The sequence below is a fragment of the Vombatus ursinus genome, unplaced genomic scaffold (assembly GCF_900497805.2).
Source record: "Vombatus ursinus unplaced genomic scaffold, bare-nosed wombat genome assembly UNPS02014794.1, whole genome shotgun sequence".
Classification (NCBI taxonomy): domain Eukaryota; kingdom Metazoa; phylum Chordata; class Mammalia; order Diprotodontia; family Vombatidae; genus Vombatus; species Vombatus ursinus.
Genome location: NW_020954572.1, coordinates 625,498 through 639,089, shown reverse-complemented (window position 1 = coordinate 639,089; position 13,592 = coordinate 625,498). Strand labels below are relative to the sequence as shown.

Below are 13,592 nucleotides of genomic sequence, written 5' to 3'. Positions count from 1 at the left end.
TACGGGTCTCTAAACAGCAGGTAGGGGTGGTCCCATTTCCCAGCCATGCAGGACTAGATTCAAACAATGCAATAAGGCTTTTTCCCAATTCCCACAATTGAATAAAATTTTCTCACAAGGCAGAAATTGGACTAGACCCATAATTGAATAGAAAGGGAACTGAGCCAGCTCTAGGATTGAGTCACAAGATGAAGTTGGTATGGTTTATTTCCCACATTAACTACTTGCAGTCCTAATCCCCTCAATTCTCTCAAAGAGAAGGTGAAAAGAACTCAAGGAACACATCTTTATACTCCATGTTGTTACAAAAAATGGACCGTTCTTAAAGGAAACAAAAGCTGGGCTTCCACAGGAAAAAAAAAATGAATGTGAGGGTGGAGTTGGGGAGACTTGACTGATGTCAGAAGGTTGGAGAGTGGAAAAATGTCACCCAGATGTGGAAGAGAAAGAGGATAGCTGTATACATAGAGCTGACAGATAGATTTGAGGCTTTTCCTGAAGAGAGGGGAACTAGATGTTCTGAGGAAGAAGAGGCTGCTTCTCCCCAAGGAACGGTGTAGGAGAACCTCATATGACACCAGGGAAGAAATCATCTTGGAAAGGTCAGAGGAAGAAGAGGAAAAGTGGTGGTTGATGACTTCCTCTTCAGAGGGCTGCTGAATAATTTGTCTACTTGATATCAACAGTAGAAAGGAATATGTCTAAAAGCTAAGAAAACCTCCAAAGACTTATTCTCCTTTTGGTGATTCAGGAGGGCATATGTGATAGTGCAGAAGGAGCCTAAAAAGTTGTGCTAAAGATTACAAAATCTTAGACAAGAAACTAAAGACCAAAATGGGGCACGGTTTGCATTTTCCTCACTGTTGTCCACTGAAGATAAGGAATTTAGAAAAAAAGAAATTGATTTAGGAAGTGTAGAGTCTGAGACTAGTATCCTTCGAGGCCATCTCACCTATTCCCACATTTTGAAGAGGAGGAAATAGGTTCATGGATGTGAAATAACCTCCTCAAGTTAGACGGGATAAGGTTTGGGACTTGTGGACAGTGGCTTTGCATAGAGGGATGACAGGCTGCTGGCCAGAAATGGAATGCATTTAACAAAACCTCATAAGAATGGACTTGCTGGGCATATTGCAAATCTAATCAAAAGGGCCTTAAACTAAAATGAATAGGAGGAAGAGAGTTGATTAGTTATATGTACCAATGTAGATAATGTAGAAGGTAACTACAATGAAGGAGAAAGAAGATCACAGAAAACAAAAATCCCAAAAGGGAGCCAGTAGTAAATCCTGTGACTGCAGTGTGTCTGTACTGAAATGCTTCCTTATCTGAAAAATGGAGATAATAATCACTTCTCCATAGGGTTATTATGTGGATCATATGAAATAATGTATGCAAATCACTTTTCAAATCTCAAAACAACATATAAGTGTTATTATTGTTGTTATTAAAGTCTAGGCAATAGGCAAGAGGAACTAATAAATTTGACCTCATGAGTATCCCTGAGACTTGGTAGGATGAGATCTGTCGCTGGAATATGTGTGACCCTAAAAAGATACACTTTTTTCGAAAGAAGACATGTGAAAGGGGCAGGGGGAAATAGCATTTTATAGTTAAAAACATATATTCTTGGGAAGAAGTTCAGAAACAAGAAGTGGGGGAAGCATGGTGGTAAGTAGCAGAGTGAAAATCAGTGGAGGGTATTAAAAGTGATTTTGTCATCAGACGTCTGTTAGAGCTTTCTGTCTCCCAGAAGCAAAGCAGCTACAAATCTTCTTGGCATGCCTTAATGATAATGTCATCTTTTATGGGACAGAGAAATTAATAAAAGAATACTCCATTCTGGATCTGCTTCTCACTAGTAGGGAGGAATAGGTAGCTGGGATGCGGATGATGGGAACATTGAAAAGAAATGACCATCTCTCCTAGATTTTGTGATGGAGAAAGAAAGAGAAGTCAAAGTATGACATGCACCCTAAACTTTAGGAGAGCACATTTCAAAGGATTCGAGAAGGATAGGTATGAAATCATGGAAATCAGTCTATAAAGAATAAGAACTTTTCAAGAATAAACTTCCATTGAGTCAGAAAAATGAAAATTGTCTAGAGACCAATGTGGATACCCAACGACTTTATTAGCCAACTGAGGTTTTATAGGACGTATGTACAGAAGATGGAAACAAGGACAAGTAACAAGGGACAAATACAAGAGCTTGTCACAACAGTGTTGGAAGTACTAATGCTCAGAAGGAGCTGAGGCTCACAAGAAAAGTGAAGAACAAAAAAGGTTTTTAAAGGCATATTAGAGGAAAGGGCAGGATTGGAGAAAGAATAAGACTGTTGCTTGGGCTGGATGGAATGTTGATAACTAATAGAAAAGGATAGCAGAAATGCTCAATTCTTGTCTTCTGTTTTTTTGGCCAAAGAAAATGGCCTTTGTACAGAGAATGGCAGAACCAAAATGGTTAATAGAGAGTTGATATCCAAGATAAGTAAGGAGACAGTAAGAAAGCATCTTGTTACCTTTGATGAATTCAAGTCACCTGCTCCAGATGAACTGTATCTTCTTTACTAAAAGAATTGATAAATGTGATTAGCAAGGCCTTTCAGTGATATTTGACAGATTATGGAAAATGACTGGAGAAGGGAAAATGTCCTATTTTTCAAAAGAGGAAAGTAAACAAAGCCTGCAAGCTACTTTCTATCTAGAGAGCTTGCGTTTTGTTCCTGGGGAAATTATAAAACAAATCACTAAAGAGGTATTTGTTGACATCCAGAATGGGAAGCATTGATTATGAAAAGTCAGTTTCGGGGCAGCTAGGTGGTGCAGTGGATAGAGCACTGGCCCTCAAGTCAGGAGGACCTGAGTTCAAATCTGGCCTCAGACAAACACTTGATACTTACTAGCTGTGTGACCCTGGGCAAGTCACTTAACCCCAATTGCCTAAAAAAAAAAAGTTTCACAAACATAAGATGGAGGAATCATAATCAGTAGAATGTCTGAAAAAGATCTGGGAATTTGGGCAGACTGCAAGCTCAATGTGAGTCAGTAGTGCGAATAATTTTCAAAAAAAAGATAACGAGACCGTATCTGGATTGTTGTGTTCAGTTCTGGATGTCACAGCTTAAGAAGGACATGTAAAGCTGGAGGGAGTGTCCAGAAGAGGGGAGTTGGGATGATAAGAGTTCATGTGGTATGAGGATTATTTGAAAGAACTGGGAAGATTAGCCTGGAGAAACTGTGTTGAAAAATGTGTGGGTTGTTTTGGGGAGGAAGTGGATTCTCCCTCATTGGAGGTCTTCATAAAGCATATTCTTTATGACTACTTACCAGGTTTGTTATAGTGACTATTCCTTTGGGGTCTGAGTTGTACTAATTGGCAGTTCTCTTGCAATTTAGAAATTCTATGTGATTCTGTGTTTCTGCGTTACACCAAGGGCTGGGATAGGAGTCATGAATATCCCTTCTTTCTTCAGGGTAAAAAGAGACATTATTTCAGTTGGGATACTAGGATACTCTGTCTTCTTTGGGGTTTTGTGACATTCTTCTCTCTTGATTCTCCTGCTTGCCCTATCACTCTTCATTCTTATTTGCTGGATCATAAACCATTCCCATATGTATACCCCAAGGTTTTTTCCTGGGCCCTCTTCTCTTCTCTCTTATATACTCTTTCTCTCTTGATGATCTCATCAGTGCCCATCAGTGATCATCTCTTTGCAAATTAATTCCAAATCTATGTATCAAGGGGGCACCCACACTTAAGAAACATCTCCACCTAGATGTCCAAAACAAAACTCATTTTCTCCCCTTCCTCCCTAACCCCCAAAAAACTACCCTTTTTCAGAACTTCAAAACTTCCTTGTTTCTGGCATTCTTCCATTAACACACGTTTAGAACTTCGGAATCATCCTTGGTTCTTCCCTCTCTTTTTCCCCTCAGAGCTGAACATTTGCCAGGTCTTCTTGATTTTACCTCTATAATATCTCTCACTCATCCCCTTTCTCCACTAATACAGTCACTACTTTAGTTCAAGCCCTTATCACCTCTTACCTAAATTATTGTAATATCTTCCTGATTGGTCTTCCTGCCCCGCTCCAGTTCATCCTCCATGCAGCTACCAAAAGAGTATTCCTAAAGGACAGGTTTGGCCATGTTGTTCTGCTATTCAAAAAGCCCTAGTAGATCTTCATAACCTCTAGGTTAAATACAAACTCCTCTGTTTGTCCCTCCAAGACCTGATTTCAGATGACTTTTCTAAGCTTGTTACACTTGCTACACTTGATGCACTCTACATTCCAGCCAGATTGGCTGGATTGATACAGGGCATCATTTCATCCCCATTCTTTTGCAGAGACCCAGAATGTGCTTCTCCTCACGTCTCCATATTAGAATCTCTAGCTACTTTCAAAGCTTAGCTCAACTACTATTTCCTGCATGAGGCCTTTTCTGATCCCCCACCTACAAATTACTCCTTGAAATTGCATTGTATTTGTGTGTGTGTGTGTGTGTGTGTGTGCGTGTGTGTGTGTGTGTGTTATATTGTTTTCCCCAATAGAATGTAAGCTCCTTGAAGGCAAGAACTGTTTCATTTTGTCTTTGTTTTCCCTGTGCCTGTATATTGTAGTACTTTATAAATTCTTGTTGGTTAATTGACTAGAAAAGTAATTTCCAACCTCTTTCTTCCAAATGTGCTCTAGGTCAAGCCTCTAGTCAAATTTGGTGTCAGTGATTCCCCAGCCTATTCAGAAATAGCCAACCCCACATTCAGATTAAAAAGGTTCTGATATGTTGACTACTATTTACAACATAATTTCAATGTGTGCTTTAGGTATCTATAACTAAGCTGCATAGGATTACCACCTGGTCTAGTGCTTTTCACAGTAGACATTCAATAAATGTTGAAAATTGACCAAATAGAATATATTAAAGTGAAAACTATGAAGTAATGAGAACATTGTTTTTAAACAAACATCCCTAAACTTATTCATCTAAATGAATGCTGTCTTTTAGCAGTTACACAGCGAAGCTGTGCATGTATTCTAGTGAACCTGTCTTTGTCAAAATTCATTTTTGGAGTTACCTTTTAGAGCCCTTTTATTTAGAGCCACACAAGAAAATAAGTCTCATTTCTTCATAGTCATTTCTCAGTTTTGATTCCTCTAATCCCCCACCAAAAAATTTGATCAAATTTGATCATCTACTATATCCACCAGACTTGACTATGAACAACTTTTTGGCTTAGTCTAAAATCAAATTTCAAACCTCAAAAGATGAATATTTGCCACCATTAATGATCTTCAAAATAATATTTTTTAAACATTGAAGGATAATTCAAGGCAGTATTGCTAGAATAAGTATGTAGATTACCTCCTAAGGTTTTGAACTTTGAAGATCATAACTTTCATTTGAGTATGTAAGTTCTAGTATGTTTATTTTTTAAATTCAAATTTCCTCACATATAAGGCTAAGCAAATGAGACTATGCTTCAATAAGGTAAAATAATTAAGAAGTCTTAGTGATTTGAAATAATAGATACTTAATATATTTGTTAGGTTTATATACAAACAGAAGATTTAAAATATGAGTAAGCAGATAAAGGGTTCTCTTACTTCAACTAATCCCTTGTACATCTGATGTAAGGAAAAGGAAGAATTTCAACAGTTTGGTTTTATTGATGTTGTTGTTCTTAAGAAAAAAATACTTTTTGAAGAGTTTGGAGTTTTGTTACATTCCATGTGTCATTAAAAGTGATTTCTAAGAGACAATGAAAATGACATTTGATAAAGAGGAAACTTAAAGTCAAGCTTTTTAAATAGGCCATGATATCACCAAAGACAAAACTGATGACCATATTGTAACATAGATTTTCCGTTTATACTTTCTTAAAAGTAACAACAAAGAGGATGTAAGCAGGTGTGAAAATAAAACTGACGTAATGTTTGTTTTGCTCTAGCAATGTGAATTATTTAAGAATGTGCAAAGATAGGCTCCTTCCATTTTTTACATATCTCTAAAGTGAAAACGGGACATTTTTTTATGAACAGAAATTGGGGCATACAGAAACATGATTCTTCCCCTTTTCAGAAACAAAATGGTTGTGGAAAATACCACTTGTGAATGAAGATGTGAGCCATTAATTTGCGTGCCCAAATTACTTGTTCAGTAGAATTCATGTGTAGTAAATCCAGAGATCTGGCACATGACTGAAAAAAATACTGGCAATAAGAAAAAGTATTTTGTGGAATAAACAGTACTGACCTTAGCCAAAAAAAGTCAGCGACCGAAAGATTATGCCTGATGTTATTTACTTGGTCCATTCACTGACTAGAAACTAAGATGATTGCCTGACAATAATGGTTCAAACTGCTTGTCATGAAAGTTGAAAAGCCTAGTGGAAATAACAAGAAAAAAACCCCTATAAACAGCCCTACATAGAGCCCTGAGTGAATCATGGCACCATAGGTTTCACACTAGATAAAGCATAGCTCCGCAGTGTACCTATGGAAAACAATGGTAGAATAAATTTAAAACTGGAAGGGACTTAGAGATCATATATATGACATGTCATGTGTGTGACAGGAAGTAAATAAATGTGAGATGTAGAAATTAAACCCACATCTTCTGACTCAACTCCAGAGCTGCTCACTCTGTTGTACTACCCAGCCTCTAAGTGCCTCACTCCAGGAGCTGCTCATCCTGATGATGACTCTGAGTTATGCAAAGAACATCCAATTGTATTCCATATCCATGAAAAACAACAAAAAAGGTTGTGGATATTTTTCCTTATAAAGACAAGCCATTGTCTATTTAAGAAGTTCAGTAATCTATACTATTTGGAAAGATTTCCATTTAAAGGTATTTTTTAATAGTGTAAATATAAATATATAATCTTCATTTATTGAGAAAATTCACTTCTTTGAATGGCTCACCCTTTCTTCTCTACATAATGCAAATTAACAATCTCTTTATGGAAAACTTAAGAAATAATTTTAATTACTTTCATTTGCTTTCTACATAAACATTATTTTGAGAATTTTTTAAATAGAAGTTGAAATACCCTAATGAAACATTACTAATGTGAAAGAGAGATATATTGTTTATTTTGGTTGATATGAGAGAATCTCTGAGTTTACTTTTCAGAAAATGTTGACTTACTGTTTTTGGTACATCTTCTATGAGGAATTAAAAAGGACTCAGAAAGTCTTGTGGCATCATTAAATGTGATTTGGAAGCATGATGTTTTATGCTTCTAATGAGCTATTCATTTATAGGAAATTAAATGTCATTGTTGAAGCTTAAGATCTTGAAACTTAAGATTTCATTACAGAAATTTTAAAATTTGCTTAACCTGTATTGTCTTAATTTTATGAATAATGTTTCAATAACAGGAGCAACTAGAAAAAGAGAAGCAGCAGAATGAGGGAAGACAAAGTAGTGATAAAATCTTTGAAAAGAAACAACGTAAGTCATTTGCATTCAATGGTACCATTATGAAGAACAATACTCAGTTTTTAACTTGATAGGGACTATTACTTTTTTGCATTTAACAAAGTGGTTTTAGCACGAGCATGTTTCATAGTTGGGAAAAATATAAATTATAATGTTAATGAAATATGCAATTTTAGTTCCCTTTGAAGAAAAGATTAAGGGTGGTAGAACTCTTTTGTTGTTGATGACACTAATTCAAAAGAAATTTTGACTCAGTCTGCCTGTCAGTAAACATTTATTAAGAACTTACTGTGTGCCAGGCACTGTGCTAAGTACTGGGGATGCAAAAAAAGGCAAAAGTCAGTCCCTGCTCTCAGGGACAGTCTTATTGGGGAGACAACAAGTAAACAATTATGTACAAACAAGTTATATACAGGATAAATAAAAATAATTAAGAGAAGGATGGCACTAGAATTAAGAGGAGTTGAGAAAGTCTTCCTTTAGGGGGTAGGATTTTAGTTTGAACTTGAAGCCAAGGAAGTCTGTAGGCAGAGCTAAGGAAAGAAAGCATTCCAAGCCTGGGAGAAGGCCAGAGAAAATGCTTGCAGTCAAGAGGTAGAGTGTCAGCTTTTCCTAGGAGTTTGGCTGAAAAGTGGGAGTTAAGAATAATAGTTTATGGCAGAACTAAGATGGCTGAATAAAAGCAGTGACTTGCTTGAGCTCTCCCCCAAACCCCTCCAAATACCTGTAAAAAATGACTGTAAATAAATTCTAGAGCAGCAGAACCCACAAAAAGATAGAGTGAAACAAATTTCTAGCCTAAGACAACCTGGATGGTTGATAGGAAAGGTCTACTGCACTGGGCTGGGAGAAGAGCACAGTTCAGCATGGGCCACACAGGCAAAGACCAGGCCTCAGCAAACCTGGAGCAGGCCTCAGGGGATTGAATCAAGGGCAGCTGTGGCGGTTTCCAGATTTCTTAGCCCACAAACGTCAAAGACAACTTAGAAAGTCAATAGGAAAGGTCTGTTGCACCTCAGTGAGAGAGGAGCTTGGTCTGGCCCCAGTCCTGGCACAGCCCCGGGGTGGCGGCTGCTTCCAGAACCCTCAGCCCACAGACAGTGGGGGAATCAAGTGGCTTATCAGAGGGGGATTGCGGGGATCTCTTTGTTAGCACTGAGGCAGGATTATCTTGCTTTGCCAGTACTTGGATCTGGGTCACAGTTCTGGGTGGCAGTCCTGGGGCGAGGAGGAGTGTTGGTGTGATGAAGCTTGTAGTGGCAGTAGAGAGGGAATCTTCCTCACAGTTCCAAGGCAGAAAAGAGTGCTGGTGATCACTCATAGACCAAATCCCAGGCCAGGAAAGGAGTAAACACCTCTCCTTTGATCACACCACCTTCGAAGAACTGAAAATTTACAGGTCCCTAGAAGTATCTCTGAAAACAGCTGCATAAAACCCCTGAAGTTTGGGACAGTACATTCTCCACACTGCAAGCAGACCCCTACCTTAACAAAGAGTTTATAACTCAGGTAATTGACTGGGAACATGAGCAAATAGCGTAAAAAAGAAAAGTCAAACCATAGGATCTTACTTTGGTGACAAAGAAGGTCAAAACATACAACCAGAAGAAGACAACAAAGACAAAGCTTCTACATCCAAAGCCTCCAAGAAAAATATGCATCAGTCCCAGGCCATGGAGGAGCTCAAAAAAGCATTTTGAGAAGCAAATAAGAGAAGTAGAGGAAAAATTGGGAAGAGAAATGAGAGTGATGCAAGAAAATCATGAAAAACAAGTCAACAGCTTGCTAAAGGAGACCCAAAAAATACTGAAGAAAATAACACTTTAAAAAAATAGACTAACCTAAATGGCAAAAGAGGTCCAAAAAGCCAATGAGGAGAAGAATGCCTTAAAAAGCAGAATTGACCAAATGGAAAAGGAAGTCCAAAAGCTCACTGAAGAAAATACTTCCTTAAAAATCAGAATGGAGCAAATGGAAGCTAATGACTTTATGATAAATCAAGAAATTATAAAACAAAACCAAAAGAATGAAAAAATAGAAGACAATGCGAAATATCTCATTGAAAGAACAACTGACCTGGAAAATAGATCCAGGAGGGAGAATTTAAAAATTATTGAATTACCTGAAAGCCATGATCAAAACAGAGCCAAGACATCATCTTTCAAGAAATTATCAAGGAAAACTGCCCTGATATTCTAGAACAAGAGGATAAAATAGAAATGGAAAGAATTCACCGATCACCTAAACAAGATCCCCAAAGGAAAACTCTTAGGAATATTATAGCCAAATTTCAGAGTTCCCAGGTCAAGGAGAAAATATTGCAAGCAGCCAGAAAGAAACAATTCAAGTATTGTGGAAACACAGTCAGGATAACCCAAGATTTAGCGGCTTTTACATTAAGGGACCAGAGGACTTAGAACATGACATTCCGGAGGTCAAAGGAGATAGGATTACAACCAAGAATCACCTCCCTAGCAAAACTGAGTATAATCCTTCAGGGGAAAAAATGGATATTCAGTCAAATAGAGGACTTTCAAGCATTCTTGATAAAAAGACCAGAGCTGAATAGAAAATTTGACTTTCAAATATAAGATTCAAGAGAAGCATGAAAAGGTAAACAGAAAAGAGAAATCATAAGGGACTTATTAAGGTTGAACTGTTTACATTCCTACATGGAAAGATGATATTTGTAACTCATGAGACTTTTCTCAGTATTAGAGTAGTTGGAGGGGAAAAAAATATGTATAAATAGATAGAGGCCACAGAGTGAGTTGAAAATGAAGGGGTGATATCTAAAAAATAAAATTAAGGGGTGAGAGGATTATACTGGGAGAAGGAGAAAGGGAGAGGTAGAATGTGGTAAATTATCTCACATAAAACAGACAAGAAAAGAAGCTTTTACACTGGAGGGGAAAAGGGGAAGGTGAGAGGGAATGAGTGAATCTTTTTCTCATTGGATTTGGCTTAAGGAGGAAATAACATACACACTCAATTGGGTATGGAAATCTATCTTACCCCACAGGAAAATAGGGGGGAAAGGGGATAAGAGAGAGGGGATGATAGAGGGGAAGGCAGTTTGGGGAATGGATAATCAGAAGCAAACACTTTTGAGGAGGGAAAAGGTCAAAGGTGAGAATAGAATAAACGGGGGTGGGATAGGATGAAGGGAAATATAGTTGGTTTTTCACAACATGACTATTATGGAAGTGTTTTGCATGACTACACATTTATAACCTGTATTGAGTTGCTTGCCTTCTCAGTGAGGGTGGGTGGGGAGGGTGGAAGGGAAAGAATTTGGAACCCAAAGTTTTAAAAATAAATGTTAAAAATTGTTTTTACGTGCAACTGGGAAATAAGATATACAGGCAATGGGGTATTGAAATCTCTCCTGCCCTACAGGAATTTAGAAGGGGAAGAGGATAAGAGAAGGGGGGCGGTGTATGATAGAAAGGAGGGCAGATTAGGAGAAGGGATATTCAGAATGCATGCCATCTTGGGGTGGGGGCGGGGCAAGATGGGGAGAAAATTTGGAACTCAAATTCTCGTGGAAGTGAATGTTGAGGTGGACAGAACTACAAGATGGCAGAGTAAAAGCAGTGACTTGCTTGACCTCTCCCCCCAGACACCTCCAAATACCTGTAAAAAATGGCTCTAAACAAATTCTAGAGCAGCAGAACCCATAAAAAGACAGTGAAACAAATTTCCAGCCCCAGACAACCTGGATGGTTGATTGTGCCAGGCTGGGAGAGGAGTGCAGTTCAGCATAGGTGCGCAGGCAAAGACCAGGCCTCAGCAAACCTGGAGCAGGCCTCAGGCGATTGAATCAAGGGCAACTGTTGTGGTTTCCAGACTTCTCAACCCACAAACACCAAAGACATCTTAGAAGGTCAGTAGGAAATGTCTGTGACCACATTGAGAGAGAAACTCAGTCTCAGCCCCAGTCCCTGCACGCCCCTGGGGCAGCAGCTGCTTCCAGAGCTTCCAGCCCACAGACTGAGGGGGAATCAAGTGGCTGATCAGAGGGGGATTGCAGGGATCTCTTTGCTGGTGTTGAGGCAGGATTCTCTTGCTTTGCCTGTGCTTGGATCTGGGTCACAGTTCTGGGTGGTAGTCCTGGGGCGAGGAGGAGTGCTGGCATGGTGGAGCTTGTAGTAGCGGTGGAGAGGGAATCCTCCTCACAGTTCCAACGCAGAAAAGAGTGTTTGTGGTCACTCATAGACCAGAGCCCAGGCCAGGAAACCTCAAGCTTAATCATACCACCTTGGAAAAACTGAAAATTTATAGATCCCTAGAAGTATCTCTGAACACAGCTGCACAAAACCCCTGAAGCTTGGGACAGTACATTCTCCACACTGCAAGCAGACCCCTACCTTAACAAAGAGTTTAAAACTCAAGTAATTAGCTGGGATCATGAGCAAACTGCACAAAAAAAAGTCAGACCATAGAATCTTTCTTTGGTGATAAAGAAGATCAAAACATACAACCAGAAGAAGACAACAAAGTCAAAGCTCCTACATCCAAAGCCTCCAAGAAAAATATGAATCAGTCTCAGGCCATGGAAGAGCTCAAAAAGGAGTTTGGGAAGTGAATGTTGAAAACTAAAAATTAATTAATTAATTTAAAATAAAGAAAGAGGTGGAGTGTCTTATTCTCCTAGAACAGCCCAGGAGGCCAGTGTCTCTGAATTGAAAAGTACATGGTGGGGACAGCTAGGTGGTACAGTGGATAGAGCACTGGCCCTGGAGTCAGGAGGACCTGAGTTCAAATCTGGCCTCAGACGCTTGACACTTACGAGCTGTGGGACCCTGGGCAAGTCACTTAACCTCAATTGCCTCACAACAACAAAAGTACATGATGGGATGTAAGGTGAAAGAAGACCAGAAAGGTAGGAAGAGTCTGGATTATAAAGGACATTGATGCCAAACAGAGCATTTTGTATTTGATCCTGAAGGCAATGGGGAACCACTGGAATCTATTGAGTAGTGAGGTAACTTGGTCAGACTTGCACTGTAGAAAAATCACTTTATCACTTAGGTGGCTAAATGGAGGATGGACTGGATTGGGAAGAGACTTGAGGCAGGCAGACCCACCAGTAGGCTATTACAATAGTTCTGGCATGAGGTCATGAGGGTCTGCACTGGGTTAGTTGCAGTGCGTAGAAGGGAAAAAGGGGTGTATTTGAGTGACATTACAAAAGTGAAATTGACAGGCCTTAGCAATAGCTTGATATATGGGGTGAGAGTGAAGAATCCTAGATGATGCCAGGGTGACTGGGAAGATCATGTTTTCCTTTACAATAATAGGGAAGGCATGACAAGGGAAGTGTTTGGAGTGAAAGATAATGAGTTGAGGCAGCTAGGTGGCGCAGTGGATAGAGCACCAGCCTTGGATTCAGGAGAACCTCAGTTCAAATCCAGCCTCAGAGACATAACACTTACTAGCTGTGTGACCCTGGGCAAGTCACTTACCCACTGCCTAGCCAAAAAAAAAGAAAAAGAAAAAAAAAGAGATAATGAGTTGTTTTAGACAGATTGAGTTTAAATTGTCTACTGGACATCCAGTTCAAGATGTCTGAAAGGCATTTGGAGGTACACAGTTGGAGGTCAGCAGACAATCAGGTAGATTTGAGAATCATCAACACAGAGATAGTAATTATGTCCATGGGCACTGCTGAGATCACCAAGTGTTTTACAGAAAGAGAAGAGAGGACGGCCCTAAACACAACCTGAAGGACACCTGTGGTTAGAGGGCATGACCTGGATAAAGCTCCAGCAAAGGAACAGTGAGATAGAACCAGGAGAGAGTGAGGACTGAGCAATGAATAACAAAGTCTAAAGTGTGTAAATAAGGATATATGAAAAAAAAATACCAAGATTTAGGTGGTATGTGAAGAAACAGATTTTGGAATCTCATTTCCTATTATATATGTATAGAACTCAGTAAAAATTGAGTGATAAAAGTAACGAAAGCACTTACACAAAATTTTAGGTAGAGACAGTAAAACATCAGCTGTTCTGCCGAAAACCATTCCTATGAGTGTTGCGGGATCATCTTCATGCACCCCATCAACAAGTAAGGAACAACTTCCTTTTGTGCTACTTCCCTCTTTTTATTCACATTAGTGGTGGAGAAAGAGTTGGTAC

The 13,592-nt window shown here is 39.1% G+C and overlaps 1 protein-coding gene across 6 annotated transcripts in view; it reads left to right on the top strand.

Moving 5' to 3' along the window:
- Positions 1-13,592, top strand: part of PPP4R4 (protein phosphatase 4 regulatory subunit 4) — a 131,578-nt gene that overhangs the window by 105,674 nt on the left and 12,312 nt on the right. For 5 of the 6 annotated variants that reach the window (XM_027870134.1, XM_027870132.1, XM_027870131.1 and 2 more), the window contains 2 exons: positions 7,389-7,461; positions 13,438-13,521. In XM_027870134.1, coding sequence (XP_027725935.1) covers positions 7,389-7,461; positions 13,438-13,521 — 157 coding nt within the window. The remainder of the gene's footprint in view (positions 1-7,388; positions 7,462-13,437; positions 13,522-13,592) is intronic. The other variant, XM_027870130.1, reaches the window with a different exon arrangement.